Raw genomic sequence first — 18454 nt, forward strand, 5'->3', positions numbered from 1 at the left:
AAAGCAAAGTAATCCTGGAACAAGGTGTATATGCACTGACCTGGTACTTCAGTATGGCGTCATTGAATCTGTTCACCTCGTAGTCTTCAGCATTGTAATATTTCACCTGAAATGCGACAGACAAATACGTTAGCATTAAGGCTCATACCCATTGGTGCTTGGCCCCGCAGGTGCTTATTTACTTTTCTGTGCAATTGCTGAGCTGCGTGCACATATCTCATACAAGTAAATGGGAGCACATGGTTTGTGCCGACTCACCCTGTACAGCCAAGTTTGACAAGTTTGCAGAGATGGAAGCTCTGTTCATCTCGCTTTGGGCTTCTGTCTCTGCAAACTTGCACAGGATTTCCCTTTCCTTATGCGATTCTAAGCTATTGAAGTTCTCAGACGAGATCAAGAAACATTGTAGCATTTTCTTCTTTTAGATCAAAAGGGATGAACTTTGGTCTTTAAATGAGGTCAGTTTAACCACTTAAAAGTGGAACTTCAGTCATTTTTTTTCATCTTTTCATCTATTAAATCTTCTTTTTCTGCCAGTAAATCCCTTATACAACCCACTTCCTGTTTCTTGTCTGGTCATTAGCCTAGGCTTATGACATCATGCATAGCTCTCTCTCTCTCTCTCTCATGAGAGTTTGCCAGGAAGGGAGGGGTGATGAGTCATACGAGGGCCAATGAGAGCTGCAGAGCTGGGAGGTGTGCCTCTGTGTGTCTGTGTAAATCCAGGAAGTGAACAGGCAGCAGCATATTTGGCAAGTACAGAATCACAGTATATATAAAATAATATGCAAAGTGGTTGGAGTGAAGCTTCAGAATGGCAAAATGTTTTTATTACAAACACAAATGTGAGCAGACTGCAGTTCCTCCTTAAAGACCAGGCCTTTTTCTGACATGTGTTGCTTACAAGTTAAAATCTGTATTTTTTGCTAGAAAAATTACTTATATAAATTACTAATATATATATATACACACACACTATATATAGAGATATTCTCTCTATATCTCACATATATATATATAATCTCTCTCTAATATATATATATATATATATATATATATATATATATATATATCTCACTCACTCTCTCGATATAGAGATATATATATATATATATATATATATATATATATATATATATATATATATATATATATATATATATATTTTTTTTTTTTTATCAGAGACCCTAGAGAATAAAATGGTGGTTGTTTCAATATTGTACGCCACACTAAATTTGTGCAGCGGTCTTTCAAAACGCAATATTTTTGGAAAAAATGCACTTTAACCACTTCAATACAGGGCACTTAAACACCTTCCTGCCCAGACCAATTTTGAGCCTTCAGTGCTGTCGCACTTTGAATGACAATTGCGCGGTCATGCAACACTGTACCCAAATGAAATTTTTATCATTTTTTTCCCACAAATAGAGCTTTCTTTTGGTGGTATTTGATCACCTCTACGGTTTTTATTTTTTGCGCTACAAATAAAAAAATACCGAAAATTTTGAAAAAAAAAATGTTTTTTTTTGTTTCAGTTTCAAAACTTTGTAAATAAGTACGTTTTCTCCTTCACTGATGGGCACTGATGGGGCTACACTGATGGGCACTGATAAGGTGGCACTGATGGGCACCAATGTGGCACCAATGAAGTGGCACTGATAGGCGGCACTGATGAGCGACACGGATGAGCGACACGGATGGGCGACACGGATGGGCGACACGGACGGACACTGATAGGTGGCACAAATTGGCACTGATAGCTGGCACGGATGGGCGGCACGGATGGGCATGGATAGGCGGCACAGGTGGGCATGGATAGGCGGCACAGGTGGGCATGGATAGGCGGCACAGGTGGGCATAGATAGGTGGCACAGGTGGGCATGGATAGGCGGCACAGGTGGGCACTCATAGGCGGCACAGGTGGGCACTCATAGGCGGCACAGGTGGGCACTCAGGCGGCACAGGTGGGCACTCATAGGCGGCATCGGTGTTATAGTAATGGATGCCAATCAGTGCCAAACAATAATGCATGCCAATCAGTGATGCCCATTGTGGCCACTGATTGGCATCCATTATGGGCACTGATTGGCACCCATTGTGCTGACTGGCACCCTGGTGGTCTAGGGAGGATTATGGATTTTTATTACCTTTTCCCTGGTGGTCTAGTGGTGTCCCTGGTGGTCCAGTGTGGGCATCCTCGGGGGGGCTGTGCTGATAATCGATCAGCACAGACCCCCCCCTGTCAGAGGAGCAGCCGATCGGCTCTCCTCTACTCGCGTCTGACAGACGCGAGTGAGGGAAAGCCGATCACCGGCTCTTCCCATTTACACTGTGATCAGCCGTGATTGGACACGGCTGATCACATGGTAAAGAGTCTCCGTCGGAGACTCTTTACCGAGATCGTAGTTGCAGGGTGTCAGACTGACACCCCGCAACAACGATCGCCGCGATGCGCGCCCCCGGGGGCGCGCAGCGGCTCATTATCCTAATCACGTCATATGACGTCAGGTTAGGATAATGAAACCACTTTGCCGCCGTCAATTTGTAATAGGGCGGGCGGCAAGTGGTTAATTTAACAAAAAAAATAAAAAAAAATAAACAGTAACGTTAGCCCAATTTTTTTGTGTAATGTAAAAGATGATGTTACGCCAAGAGAATTGTGATCTTTATTCTAAGCAAAAAAACCCCCAAAAAACGTGATTCTTATTTTAGCGAGAACTGTGCAGCTCTACTTTGCATGGGAGAAGGATTGTGAATACTAGACAATCGTGAGAGATGCACTTGAAAAAATTTAGCTCTGCAGACCTTTATTTAATCTAGAACTATAAAAGGCAAACTTTTTTGTTTTGTTTTGGATAGAGCGGAGATGGATTATGATCAGGTTTTTTATTGCTGTCTGTGGTCTCATTAGGGAGACTCACCCTTCTTATTTGTCCCGTTTACAATTTTCATTGAAAGTGAAAGAAAATATAAAATTTTGCCATGTCACCAAAACAGAAATAGAGGAAATATCTTCCAACGGGGACACTAGTTCTGGTGACAACCCAGGATTCCCTCACTTTACAGGGATTTCCTCTCACTTCCTGTTTTAGCTATGGGACAGGAAGTGAAGGGAAATCTCCCCAATGGGATACAGATGGCAGACAAAAAAAAATAAAAAATACTGATGGATTATAAACTCTTACGTGAGAAAAATAGATTTGACTTCTACTTTAATAATAAGGTCAATATTCTCTGATGAGTTACTTGTGAGAACATTGGTTGTGGGAGGTTTATACACAGCGGTAACAAGGCACACAATTGTTTGCAGGGTGATTTTATTTTCTTGGATATCTATTTGATAATTGCAACATGGTTACCATGGGTATATGGTTAATAAGTCACTTGTTTCTTTGTATAGAATTCGATTTTGTGGTTGTATTTCTGGTCATTTTCCAAGGCGCGCTGTAATCTGACTGGAGTTCTTGGCAAATGACACACCGGATACATTGGGCTTGCTTCCAAAAACAACGGAAAAAGTGACCTTATTCACCAGGGACAACCAATCAACAGCATTGATAGGTTATCAAGTAGCTGGTATTGACCTACAAGTAACTTTATATTAGCTTTAACTTATCAATTATATTTAGAGGTGTGTGTGTGTGTGTGTGTGTGTGTGTGTGTGTGTGTGTATGTGTGTGATTATATATATATATATATATATATATATATTTATTTATTTTATTTTTTTTTGTGGCAGAGCGAGGCTCTGCCCTTAGGCTGCTTTCACACTGGGGCGGTATTCAGGCGTTACAGCGCTATAAATAGCGCCTGTGTAACGCCTGAAAAAAACCGGCCCCTTTAACTCCAGTGTGAAAGCCGGAGGGCTTTCACACTGGAGCGATGCGCTGGCAGGACGGTGAAAAAAGTCCTGCCAGCCGCATCTTTGCAGCGGTGAAGGAGCGGTGTATTCACCGCTCCTATACCGCTGCTACCCATTGAAATCAATGGGACACCGCGGCAATACCGCCGGCAAAGCGCCGCTGCAGCGGCGCTTTGCGGGCGGGTTTAACCCCTTTTCGGCCGCTAGCGGGGGTTAAAACCACCCCGCTAGCGCCCGCACACCGCCGCTAAAACGACGGTAAAGCGCCGCTAAAAATAGCGGCGCTTTACCGCCGACGCTGCTCTCGCCCCAGTGTGAAAGCAGCCTTATGAATTTGGAGGGAAAAGAGACACAGACACAGAGTTTGCATATCTGCGGACTGCAAGACTACAGAGTGTAGCGTTTAAAATGGAGAAAACTGCTCTGTCAGTTTTCTCCAGGTTTTGCTAGCTTCAGATGGGATTCTGTAGTTTGGAGATCCCTGAGAGTCATGGGTGGGACGGGATCTCCAACCCTGTGTCCGGGTCTTGAGGATAGCGAGCAGGGTGTGTGCCCAGCTGCACACAGCCCATATAACGAGGGGCTGTTGGGAGTAGAGTGTGGAGGATGGTGGAGTATGAGCAGCTTGCTGCTGCTGTTTGAAGAGTGGTCTGCTCTGTGGGAGACTGTAGCCTGTGTAAGGGGGATTCTTTGCTCATGGACTGGGAAAGGCTGACAGCCTTGAGAGTCGGGAAAACTATGGAAGCCAGCGAGTCCAGGGGGCTGGAAAGAATCAATAAGTCTGTTGGGAGCAAGCAGAGGAACTGCTGACAAGAGAGCCAGGTGGCTTGGTATGTTTTCATTGGTGTGTGCTGAATGAAGTTAAACTCCTGCGTGGGATTCCTGGATGGACTATTGTTTTGTTTTCCCTTTAATAAACGTGGCCTAACAGGCCCTTAACTAGAAATGCCTGTCTGATGTGGACTGCATTTAACCACTTGAGCTAAACACCCCAATGTCACAATATAATATATATATATATATATATATATATATTTATTACACACACACACACACACACCGTATTTATCGGCGTATAGCACGCACTTTTTTTCCCATTAAAATCGGGGGAAAATCATGGGTGCGTGATATACGCCGGTCTGTGGAGCGCCGCCGACATTTACCGAGCTGAGCCGAGTATACTGTGTACTGTGTACTCGGCTCCGCTCTCAGTCACGCCCAGTCCCGCCTCCTAGCCTTTACGTCCCGCCATTGGCCCGGTGTTGTGTCCATCACAGGAGCCAGGACAAGGGGCGGGACGGGGGCGTTACTGCAAGCAGAGCCGAGTACCCTCAGCTCGGCTCGGTCTTTGTCGGCGGCGGGAGGAGCCGAAGATCTCGGCGGCGGGAGGAGCCGAAGATCTCGGCGGCGGCGGTAAATTTAAAACTAATTATACTGCAATATTGGGAAAGGCTGCAGGGGGACAGTGTAGGGCTTCAGGGGGACAAAGCATTGAGGCCTCTAGACGTGGTGAAGACAACTTGCTGAAGTTCAAACTGAGCATCGGAATGGGGAAGAAGGGGCATTTAATGGACTTTGAACAAGGCATGGCTGTTGGTGCCAGACAGGCTGGTCTGAGCGTTTCAACAACTGCTGATCTACTGGGATTTTCACACACAACCATTTCTCGGGTTTACAGAAAATGGTCCTGAAAAAGACAAAATATCCAGAGAGGGGCAGTTGTGTGGAGGAAAAGGCCTTATCGATGTCAGAGGAGAATGGGTAGACTGGTTCCAAATGATAGAAAGACAACAAAAACTCAAATAACCACTCGTTACAACCAAAGTATGCAGAATACCATCTCTGACACACAACACATCCAACCTTGAAGCAGATGGGCTAAAGCAGCAGAAGACCACACTGGGTGTCACTCCTGTCAGCTAAGAACAGGAAACTGAGGCTACAATTTGCAAAGGATCACCAAAATTGGAAAAACTGACGAGTCTGGATTTTCAGCTCCGACATTCAGATGGTCAGGTCAGAATTTGGTGTAAACAACATGAAAGCATGGATCCATCCTGCCTTGTATCACCAGTTCAGGCTGCTGGTGGTGTAATGGTGTGGGGGATATTTTCTGGGCACACTTTGGGCCCATTAGTACTAATTGAGCATGGTTTAAACCCCACGGACTCCCTGAGTATTGTTGCTGACCATGTCCATCCCTTTATGACTACAGTGTGCCCATCTTCTGATGGCTCCTTCCAGCAGGATAATGCACCATGTCACAAGGCTCCAATCATCTCACCACTGGACAATGAGGTCACTGCACTCCAATGGCCTCCACACTCACCACATCTCATCCAATAGAGCGCCTTTGGGATGTGGTGGAATGGGAGATTCCCATCATGGATGTGCAGCCGACAAATCTGCAGCAGCTGTGCAATACTATCATGTCACTATGGAGCAAAATCTCTGAGGAATGTTTCCAACACCTTGTTGAATCTATGCCACCAAGAATGAAGGCAAAAGGGGGTCCAACCCGGTACTAGCAAGGTGTACCTAAAAGTGTCTGGTGAATTTATATATGGCATGGTAGACAATAATCCCGCTCATGACTCCTGCTGCAGCTGTGGGCTTGGTACCGTCTTTAAGGGCCGGCGAAGAGCTTGCAGATAAATTAGGCAGCTCTAGAACGGCCCGATCACTTTTATGGGGCTCTCAAAGAGCAGAACCTGCAGTGGTTCCTGGGCTCCCCAGTTCTCCCAGGTTACCAGGGACCATATTAACCACTTCAGCCCCGGAAGAAATTTACCCTCTTCCTGACCAGAGCACTTTTTGCGATTCTGCACTACGTCGCTTTAACTGACAATTGCGCGGTCCTGCGACGTGGCTCCCAAACAAATTTGATGTCTTTTTTTTTACCACAAATAGAGCTTTCAATTTTGAAAAAAAAAAACGCATTACTTTTTGCTATAATAAATATACCCCAAAAATATATATATGAAACATTTTTTTTTTCCTCCCCGATACGTATTCTTCTACATATTTTTGGTAAAAGCGCAATAAGCCATTATTGATTGGTTTGCGCAAAAGTTATAGCGTCTACAAAATAGGGGATAGTTTTATGGCATTTTTATTAATACATATATTTTTTTTAAATGTCGGCGATCAACAATTTTTATCGTGTCTGCGACATTATGGCGGACACATCGGACATTTTTGACACATTTTTGGGACCACTGTCATTTATACAGCAATCAGTGCTATACAAATGCTGATTCCTGTGTAAATGACACTGGCAGTGAAGGGGTTAACCACTAGGTGGCAGTGTATGGGTGTGTCCTAGGGGCGTGTTGCTAACTGAGGGGGCGTGGCTGTGTTTTACAGATCACTGATCTCTGCTCCAATCACAGGGAGCAGAGATCAGTGTCACTGTTGCTAGGCAGAACGGGGAGATGCTTGTTTACTTTAGCATCTCCCAGTTCTTCCTCTCCATGAGGCGATCGCGGGTATCCCCACGGCGATCGAGTCTGCAGGGAACCCGCGATGTGACTCACAGAGCTTCCCGCGAGCACGCCCCCGCTGCCTCTTACAGAGCAACGTACAGGTACGCAATTTTGCCTGTACGTGCCCTTCTGCCGACGTATATCGGCGTGAGGCGGTTAAACAGGTTGCCCTGTGAGAGTAGGAGGAACTCCATTCCACAATCCCTCCTACAACCAATGATCCCATAAGCCAGGGGTAGGCAACCTGGGGCTCTCCGGCTGCTTTGGAACTACATTTTGCATGAGGCATTGCAAGGCTGGCAGGTACAATTACTCCCCCGAGGCATGATGGGACTTGTAGTTCTTGCCGTAAGTGATATGTATTACATCACTTCCGGGGACACGGCTATCGGATGCGGCTATCCAAAGATCAAATGTTTGAACGATTTTTTTTAGCAGGAAACGAGGAGGCCCCTCAATAAGAACGTTATAAATATGGATGGAAGATAAAGGCGGGTTCAATTCATCCGGGGCCTAGTCATCAACCCCTGGAACCAGAAGGACGTCACTTTCCAGGTATGTCTGGTTAGAAGTTGAGGACTCCCCTGAACTGGAAGGACGATATGTTTATCTCGTTTATCTTTTTTTTTGTATGATATGTAGAATCCAAATGAATACATTTCTTTTATTATTATAGTTTGTACAAGTTGTCGAAATATTGCATCACATCCAACTATCTGCAAGGTTACACAGAGTAAGCGGTTAACAAAGTAATAAAGATTAAAAGCGGAGTTCCGCTTAAAAAAAAAAAGAAAAAAGTCAGCAGCTACAAATACTGCAGCTGCTGACTTAATAATTCAGACACTTACCTGCCCCAGGGTCCAGCGATGCGGGGAACGAAGCCCTGCTCGTCTCCTCCGCTCTGCGGCGCTGGCGTTGTTACAGCTGGGCACCCACTGCTCTTGCGTGTGCCATTACTGGCCACGCAATCTGGGACCTGTCACGTGTCCCAGATGATTGCCGAGAGGGAGGAGGGAGAGGTGATATTCCCTCTGGCGCTGAGGGTGCGCCAGAATGAAGAAGTGGTATCTGGAACCCCCTGAAAAGAGGGTTTGCGATTCCCCCCCAAAAAAAATGTGGCATGTCAGTTGGTCACCTTCTCTTAAATCGGTAGTTCCAATTTTGAGTGGAACTCGGCTTTAACTCTTTATTACACATTTTTAGGTATCACACCCTGCATCAGTAGTGTATTTAGGATTTGTGCTGCCCTAGGCATGACTAAACTTGTGCACCCCCCAATTTAAATATGACCCACCCCCTTCCTGTCAAGGCCACACCCCTTTCTGTTTAAGACCTGCCCTGAAATTTTGGAGTGGGGACACTAGTTCTGAGGACTGGGGGGGGGGGGGGGGCAATGGATTCCCTTAATTTGCTTTCACATCCCGATTGGCTATGGGGTAGGAAGTGAAGGGAAATCTCTACAATGGGGCAGGGATGGCAAAAAATAAACTGACAGGGGCTATAACCCTCCCTTGTTCTATCCAAAAAAAATAAATAATAAGCGTTGTCTATAGTTCTACTTTAAGCACAAAATTCTGATAATTTTATGGAGAGGACTAAGAAGATATAACCATGCCAATGGTGCAATAGAAAACATATAGCACAGTGAGGAAGGTTTGTGGTCCAGGATGAGAGGACAGTTAAAATTAAGAGCCCCCCCCCACAGTTGCAGAATGCCAGCCGCCCACATACCGGAAGCAGTGCGACCGCTTTATGGGGGCGCTAGACTAAAATTAGGCTCTCAGCCCAGTCCGCTCCATAAGACAGGCGGGGAATCTTTCCGTGCTACCCCCCCTGCAAAGTGCTGCCCTAGGCCTGGGCCTTGTCGGCCTAGGCCAGGACACAGCGTTGCCCTGCATATAACAGAGATCCGATCTTAGTTGAAAAATAATATTCACAACCAAAGTAAACACACAAACCATATAAATGTCACACATCAGGGCCCATCAATTTAAAACATGGAAGAAAAAAAAATAAAAATAAAAAAAAAATTAAAAAAAAAAGGGAAGAAGGTCACCGTTTCAAAGTTGAGCAGAGAGTCTACGGCCCGGGATTTGGCTTCATTGTCTCTGGTGTTCATATCCCGGCGGTACTTCGTTCTCCATTCGGTGATGATGATAGTGAGAGCTGCGAATCGGGAATAAGATTGTTAGAGGACTTTCACCCAGACAGCAGAGGACGCGCCAATCATAAGGAGGACCTAATACAATCTGAGCTGAGAGTTTATGGCTAAATTTACTAAAGAAGTTGAGAATCTTCACTGAAAAAAATATAAATAAAATAAAAAAATGTATAAGCATTCATTTAATTGATATAATCATGTGAAAAGCTAATAACCTGATCACTTTGAATAAGTGGCTGTAAACCTCAGACATGAAATATGAACAAAGCATATCCCCTTAAAATTAGAAGAAAAGAGGTTTAAAAACTTAAACTGGTTAGAGGGTTCTTTACTGTAAGAGCAGTAAGGTTGTGGAATTCCCTTCCACAGGCGGTGGTCTCAGCGGGGAGCATCAATAGTTTCAAGAAACTATTAGATAAGAAAATGAACGACCGCAACATACAGGGATATACAATGTAATACGGACATATAATCACACACATGGGTTGGACTTGATGGACTTGTGTCTTTTTTCAACCTCACCTACTATGTAACTATGGCCAGCTGAAGCTGCTGCCTGTTCACTTCCTAGATTTACACAGAGGCACACCTCCAGCTCTGCAGCTCTCATTGGCCTTGTTATGACTCATCTCCCCTCCCTTCCTGGCAAACTCTCACCAGAGTCAGTGAGAGAGCTGTGCATGATGACATAAGTCTAGGCTGTAAAAGGTATTTACTGGCAAAAAAAAAGTTTTATTATCCAAAGTTAAAACAAGGGCAGAAGATTTGATAGATCGAAAGATGAAAAAAAATGACTGAAGTTGCGCTTTAGATTTTTCACACTGGAGGCGTTTTTCAGACCCTTTAGCACTAAAATAGCGCCTGTAAAAAGCCTCAACTGCAATCCCAGTGTGAAAGCCCGAGTGCTTTCACACTTGGGCGGTGTGCTGGCAGGACGTCCAAAAAAATCCTGCAAGCAGCTTCTTTGCACCGCTCCTAAAGCGTCCCTGCCCATTGAGCAGTGGAGCATGTCATCTCCTCCATGTGGCAATGCTTGGGGCCCTAAGCGATTAATTGCCTATCAGGCTGCAGGACCCCTCACCCTCTGTCTGGACAGTGCCGATTGGCCCTTTCTGTCTGTCTTTTTTCAACCTCACCTACTATGCAACTATAGTGCCTTGCGAAAGTATTCGGCCCCCTTGAACTTTTCAACCTTTTGCCACATTTCAGGCTTCAAACATAAAGATATAACATTTTAATTTTTTGTGAAGAATCACCAACAAGTGGGACACAATTGTGAAGTGGAACGAAATCTATTGGATATTTTAAACTTTTTTAGCAAATAAAAAACTGAAAAGTGGTGCGTGCAAAATTATTCGGCCCCTTTACTTTCAGTGCAGCAAACTCACTCCAGAAGTTCAGCGAGGATCTCTGAATGATCCAATGTTGTCCTAAATGACTGCTGGTGATAAATAGAATCCACCTGTGTGTAATAAAGTCTCTGTATAAATGCACCTGCTCTGTGATAGTCTCAGGGTTCTGTTGAAAGCGCAGAGAGCATCATGAAGACCAAGGAACACACCAGGCAGGTCCGTAATACTGTTGTGGAGAAGTTTAAAGCCGGATTTGGATACAAAAAGATTTCCCAAGCTTTAAACATCCCAAGGAGCACTGTGCAAGCGATCATTTTGAAAAGGAAGGAGTATCAGACCACTGCAAATCTACCAAGACCTGGCCGTCCCTCTAAACTTTCAGCTCAGACAAGGAAAAGACTGATCAGAGATGCAGCCAAGAGGCCCATGATCACTCTGGATGAACTGCAGAGAACTACAGCTGAGGTGGGAGAGTCTGTCCATAGGACAATAATCAGTCGTACACTGCACAAATCTGGCCTTTATGGAAGAGTGGCAAGAAGAAAGCCATTTCTCAAAGATATCCATAAAAAGTCTCGTCTAAAGTTTGCCACAAGCCACCTGGGAGACACACCAAACATGTGAAAGAAGGTGCTCTGGTCAGATGAAACCAAAATCGAACATTTTGCCCACAATGCAAAACGATATGTTTGGCGTAAACGCAACACAGCTCATCACCCTCAACACACCATCCCCACTGTCAAACATGGTGGTGGCAGCATCATGGTTTGGGCCTGCTTTTCTTCAGCAGGGACAGGGAAGATGGTTAAAATTGAGGGGAAGATGGATGCAGCCAAATACAGGACCATTCTGGGTGAAAACCTGTTGGAGTCTGCAAAAGACCTGAAACTGGGAGATTTATCTTCCAACAAGACAATGATCCAAAACATACAGCAAAATCTACAAAGGAATGGTTCACAAATAAACGTATCCAGGTGTTAGAATGGCCAAGTCAAAGTCCAGACCTGAATCCAATCGAGAATCTGTGGAAAGAGCTGAAAACTGCTGTTCACAAACGCTCTCCATCCAACCTCACTGAGCTCGAGCTGTTTTGCAAGGAAGAATGGGCAAGAATTTCAGTCTTTCGAGGTGCAAAACTGATAGAGACATACCCCAAGCGACTTGCAGCTGTAATCGCAGCAAAAAGTGGCTCTACAAAGTATTAACGCAAGGGGGCCAAATAATTTTGCACGCCCCACTTTTCATTTTTTCATTAGTTAAAAAAAGTTTCAAAAATCCAATAGATTTCGTTCCACTTCACAATTGTGTCCCACTTGTTGGTGATTCTTCACAAAAAATAAAAATTTTATATCTTTGTTTGAAGCCTGAAATGTGGCAAAAGGTTGAAAAGTTCAAGGGGGCCGAATACTTTCGCAAGGCACTATATGTGTGTATTTGTCTCAATTGAGACCACTAAGTGTCATTTCTATCCGCTGCCTCCTGACAAGTTTTCCTGGCACGGATGAGCACCTCTCAGTGCCCATCTGTGCCATCTATCAGTGCCCATCTGTGCCGCATATCAGTGCCCATTAGTGAAGGAGAAAAAAAAAAAAACACTTATTTACAAAGTTTTGTAACAGAAAAGAAAAAACCTTTTTTTCTAAATTTTCGGTCTTTTTTTTTTTTATTTGTTTAGCAGAAAATAAAAATCCCGGAGGTTGAAAATCACGTACCTGTAGGTTGCCCTGTAAGAGGCGGCTGGGGCGTGCTCGCGAGAAGCTCTGTGAGTCGGGTCACGGGTCCCGTGGACTCAATCGCCCCAGGGATACCCGTGATCGCCTCATGGAGAGGAAGAACTGGGAGATGCTAAAGTAAACAAGCAACTTCCTGTTCTACCTAGCAACAGTGACACTGATCTCTGCTCCCTGTGATTGGAGCAGAGATCAGTGATCTGTAAAACACAGCCACGCCCCTAGGACACACCCATACACTGCCACCTAGTGGTTAACCCCTTCACTGCCAGTGTCATTTACACAGGAATCAGAGCATTTGTATAGCACTGGTTGCTGTATAAATGACAATGGTTCCAAAAATGTGTCAAAAATGTCTGATGTGTCCGCCATAATGTCGCAGACACGATAAAAATCGTTGATCGCCACCATTATAAAAATAAATAAATATATTATATATTTATTAATAAAAATGCCATAAAACTATCCCCTATTTTGTAGACAGTATAACTTTTGCGCAAACCAATCAATCGCTTATTGCCATTTTTTTTTTTTAACCAAAAATATATAGAAGAATACGTATCGGCCTAAACTGAGGAAAAAAATAATGTTTTTTTATATATTTTTGGGGGATATTTATTATAGCAAAAAGTAAAAAATAATGCATTTGTTTTTCAAAATTGATGCTTTTTTTTGTTTATAGAGCAAAAAATAAAAACCGCAGAGGTGATCAAATACCACCAAAAGAAAGCTCTATTTGTGGGAACAAAATGATAAAAATTTAGTTTGGGTACAGTGTTACATGACTGCACAATTGTCATTTAAAACTGTGACAGCGCTGAAAGCTGAACATTGGTCAGGGCAGGAAGGGGGTATAAGTGCCCGGTATTGAAGTGGTTAAAAAAAAAGGTATAATCCACTTTTAAGATGATGTTTTATGGTATACCAATACTTTGGGTCTAACATGAAGCATGGTTACATACGCCAGCCTCCTTTACCCAAAACACCTCCCTCTCCTTACTCCAGGCTGTTATCACTATTTAATTCTGCCCACATAAGCCACGTCATCCACACATCACAAGGCTCTAAGACTGCCACACGTCTCATCACCACCATCAGGGTAGGGATGTCTTCACACTTGGGGTCCATTGATTGCTTCTTACAGCCTGTATTGACCCAAGGCTGGGTGCAGGAGCTTGTGCCAACAGTGCCATGCATTTAGAACCTGAAAAGCATTCTATGAATGAAGGATGGATGGATACATGAAAGATTTGCCTCCTCTATTCATAGATTGCATTTCATTGCTGGAAGCTATAGCACAGCTTCCATGAATGGAGGAGGTAAGTAGTAAGTGTGGGCATAATGGGCACTCCTGGCAAGTGCCTCTGATAGGTCCCTTGGCTCATTATAACCCCCGCAGCATATTATGGTAGAAGGGGTCAGAGGACTTTTGATGTCAACTAAAAAAAAAAAAAAATTGTAGCTGGCAACACAAGGGACACTTCACATTGAATGCAAGTGCCATCCTGTGCCAAATTTTTTTTTTCTTTTTTTTTTTATAAAAAAAATAAATAAAAAAAAATTGGCTTTAATAAATGCATTTTTTTAAATTAATGTATTTTTGGTGCGTTTATTGTTTTATTTTTTTTTTTTTTTTTTTAAAGGCGACGTACTATGTCATTATAAAGCTGATGCTTTCATATTATTAGATAGCTGAAGGGAATATTCAATCTTTTCACAGAATCTTTTCAGTGAAGATTCCTTCAATAAATTAGCTTCACTGAATCAACTCTATCCTTTGGAATTTATTTGTATTTTGAAAATTTAGTGCAAAAATGTAAATACATTTTTTTTTTTTCAGATATTTCCAAGTTTTTTGTTAACTTTGCAAAATTCCTTTTTCAAGCAAGCTGGTCCAAATGAGCAATTTCCTTCCCCAACTTATGCATCGGCTGTAATACACTACATACAGTATACAGCGCCGAGTTCCTGCAGCAGGATGGGGACTTCCCATCCAGCTCTCGGAACAAAAATTGAGTCAGACTGAGCGCTGCTCAGCCATTCACAAAAAGCCTCGACTACAAAAGTTTCCTCTCTTTGGTCGAGGTGGAGAGGTAGGCAGAAGATTTCACAATCTCCTCCTTAGCCAGTCAGAGGAGGTCTTCATTCATATAAATACATGGCTCCTTGTGATTGGCTGGGCAGTGCTCAGTTGAATAGATTTTGTTCCTGGAACGGGGGCGGGCAGTATCAGTATTGCTGCCAAAAACACAGGGCTGTATACAGAATGGAGCTCCGATAGCCACTGCATGCGTTCCAGAAGGAAATTGTTTGTTTAGACCAGATTGGTCCAAACTATTTAAAATTAACTAAAACCTTGCAATGGGCTTTAAAGTTTTACTAAACCCACAAAACTAAAATCAGTCTGTATATGCAGTAAAGCATGCTCGTTATACTCACTGTTAAACCTAAGGGGCTAATCCCTCTGCATTATGTAAAAAAGCCGTTTGATCCTTTCTTTTCTGATCCTCTCCTTCTTCCACAGTCCCCAATCCATAATATATATATATATATATATATATATATATATAAAACAGAGCCTTTGAGGCACTCTGCACATGCTCAGTTTGGTATGTATTGCTAGGGAGGTTTTTTTTATTTAATTAGTTTTTTTTTGGGAGAGTGCAAGTGATCGGCAAAGGGCCAATCAGCACTGTCCAGACAGAGGGTGAGGGGTCCTGCAGCCTGATAGGCAATTGATCGCTTAGGGCCCAAGCATTGCCACATGGAGGAGATGACATGCTCCACGATAGTGGACTGGAGGTGGTGAGGCAGGAGAGCAAATATATGTTGCGGGGGGGTAAGCTATCAGGAGAAACTCTTTAAGAGGCATGTCACACTGCCAGCAGCCGGGCGTCGGCGGTAAAGTGCAGCTAGTTTTTTCAGCGATTTACCGTTGTCTTTGTGGTGCTTTTTGGGCTCTAGTGGGGCGCATTTAACCCCCGCTAGCGGTTGAAAAAAGGCGCCATACATAATCACGGCGGGAGCGGACTGCCAGCGGCGCTAACGCGTGCCCCAGATCCAGAAGTGTCGGATCACATACTAGGCAAGCGAAAAAAAATGATACGGTAACGAAAAAAAAAAAAAAAAAAGAAGCTAACAAGAAAAATAAATAAATAAAATAAAATGGTAACAAAAAAAAGAAGAAAAAAGAAAAAGAAAAAAGAAAAATGGAAAAAGAAAAAAAAAAGGTAACAAAAAAAAAAGGAAAAAGAAAAAAAACAAAAAAACAACTTCACTGTCCTATTTGTGTAGTGGGAGGAACTTTACAAGGAGGGTGAAGGTCAGCGGTTAATCATGCTATTTCATTATAGTATATTACAACATAGCCAACAGCACAAATCAAACATCCTTCACCTTCTCTTAGTACTTACTGAGATATAAAGTCATACAGACGAAAATGATCAACCCAAACCAGGCATTGAAGGAAGACGTAAAATAGATGATCCCAATGATAATATCGGCAATGGTTGGAAGTATACTGAACACTATATAACTGGAAGAGAAAAACAGATTGATCAGTGCCAAGCAGTGCCAGTAATATGAACATTGCGTCAAAGAGAACCTTTAACCACCCCCCTCTCACCCCTTTGGAAAAGAGAAGTTTTTGCATTTTTTCTATGGACCTATTTATGCGGCAATAATATTATTATTTAAGATAAAAGTAGAGCATACTATATATCAGCCCAAATCTACTTGCCTGCCGGCATTTTGCGAGTGGATTTTGAGGGCTGGCGAGTGTGGGTTGCCTGTCGGTGGGGGGCGAGCACCACCAGCAGCCTGGGTTTGTCAGAGAGATTGTAGAGGAAGGGAGAGGAGAGGAGAGCTTTCATTTCAATAGCTGTGGGTTCTCCGCCGCGCGTCATCACATACAGCCCCTCCTCTTTGTCTGGGCACTTTGATAGACAGATCGCCCATCCCAGGATTGGACGGGTGATCTGTCTCTCAAAGTGCCAGGACAAGGGGGGAGGGTCTGTATATGACGGCGCATGGTGGGGAACACACAGCTATTAAAATGAAAGCTGTTATGTTCTCTGCGCTCTGATCAACCAGGTTAGCGGTGGCTCTCCTCTCCCTTCCCCTACACAGGGCTGTATTGGCAGACACAGAGCTGCCCTGGTAGACACAGAGCTGCTCTGGCACACACAGAGCTGCCCTGGCAGACACAGATAAAGTTGTTAATATCTATTTTTCTGTCAGATTGTGCCCCGCGATGCCGAGGCGTGTTCATGTCGGTGAGGGGTGGATTATTACATGATGGGGGCGGATTATTAAATGATGAGCAGTGCTGCAAAACACATCATTTTCTGCTATTTTTCCTGGATGCTTGCGGGACGTGTTTAGTCCACTGAAAGGCGGATCAGAAAGAGATGTGTTTTGCAGCACTGGGCATCATTTAACCCCTTCAGATCCGCGCTATAGCCGAATGACGGGTACATTACGGATCTGCTTTGCCGGGAGTTTTTGTCCTTGTCCTAGGTTCAATATTCTTGTTTTTATCTTGTACTAAATTTTAAAATCTATTTTTGTAATATATTTGTAATAAACAGAATTTCATAAAATTATGTAGTGTTCCTTTTCTGGCACCGCTCAAAATGTCCTAATCTTTTAAATAGTAGAAAAAAAAAAAAATTCCACAAATATATCTCATAGTTTGTAGACGTTATAACTTTTGCACAAACCAATCAATATACGCTTATTCAGTTTTTTTTTTCGTTTTTTTTAACCAAAAATATGTATATATTTGCACTATAAACAAAAAAACAAAAATAAAAAAAATAAGAATTTTAGATATAAATAATTAAAAATAATAATAATAATAATATTATATATATATATATATGTATATATGTATATATATATATATATATATATATATATATTATATATATATATATATATATATATATATATATATATATATATATGTATATATATATATAAATTTTTTATTTAAAAGTAGTCTTTTTTTTTTGTTTATATTGCAACAAACCCCCCCCAACAAAAAAAACACACCAAAAGAAAGCTCTATTTGGGGGGGGAATCAATTTTGTTTAAGTCAAGTGGTTAAGTTGGTCACACTGGCATTCCTTTGAAGGGTACAATAATTATTCTCTCGTTGGCCTGTAATGTCAGTCGTACCTCAGTAGACTATTGATGCTGCTGGTCCCTCTGTCCACACTACGCAACACCTCCCCTGTCTTGCGTCCAAGATGCCAGCGCAAGGACAGTGAGTGCAGGTGGCCGAACAGGCGGATCTGCACCTCGCGGTTTGTAAACTGCTGGACCCGGATCCATAGGAAGGTTCTTAAATTACTTACAAACCCTGTTGCACCTGAAAAGGCACAAAACAAAAAATGCCAACTTACAGCAAACAGCCACATGGAGTAGACAGAACCCACTTCAATGATGGCGTCCCTCATGGACTTACCTGCTCCTCCTCCTTGCAGCAGCTTGAGTAGTACGTATATGCAGACAGTGAGAGCCAACGTGTGCCACACAGATCCCTCCGTCAGCTGGTCCACTGTGATGGAGACAACACAGACAGTCACATGACAAGCAACTCCACATCTGATTGGCACCTACATTTCCATTCGGTGCACCTCTAATGAAAGTGCCCACTATTGAACTGTTTAAATAAATACACTAACTAAAATCAAGCCAAACTCCAGCCAACACTTTATAATCCGTTACAGAAAATAGTCTCTTGTTCTTCCTTTTGGGATAAAGGTTTTTTTACGTGAATAAAAGCTGATCATTGTAAGCACCCCTGCCAGAGTTAAAGTGTTAGTAAACCCCGGACCCTGCATTCAATATATCTGGTC

At 43.0% G+C, this 18454-nt stretch overlaps 1 protein-coding gene across 1 annotated transcript in view; it reads right to left on the reverse strand.

Annotated features, from left to right (window-relative positions):
• ABCB6 (ATP binding cassette subfamily B member 6 (LAN blood group)) overlaps positions 1–18454 on the reverse strand; it is a gene marked incomplete in the record, with an annotated part of 73568 nt that overhangs the window by 30260 nt on the left and 24854 nt on the right. Inside the window, 5 exon segments of the mRNA XM_077447834.1 lie at positions 41–106; positions 9404–9513; positions 16004–16125; positions 17772–17964; positions 18061–18153. Of these exon segments, the coding sequence (XP_077303960.1) occupies positions 41–106; positions 9404–9513; positions 16004–16125; positions 17772–17964; positions 18061–18153 (584 nt within the window).

Source organism: Lithobates pipiens, unplaced genomic scaffold (assembly GCF_037356315.1).
Source record: "Lithobates pipiens isolate NorthernLeopardFrog02 unplaced genomic scaffold, aLitPip1_a1.2 Scaffold_22, whole genome shotgun sequence".
In the NCBI taxonomy this organism is placed as follows: domain Eukaryota; kingdom Metazoa; phylum Chordata; class Amphibia; order Anura; family Ranidae; genus Lithobates; species Lithobates pipiens.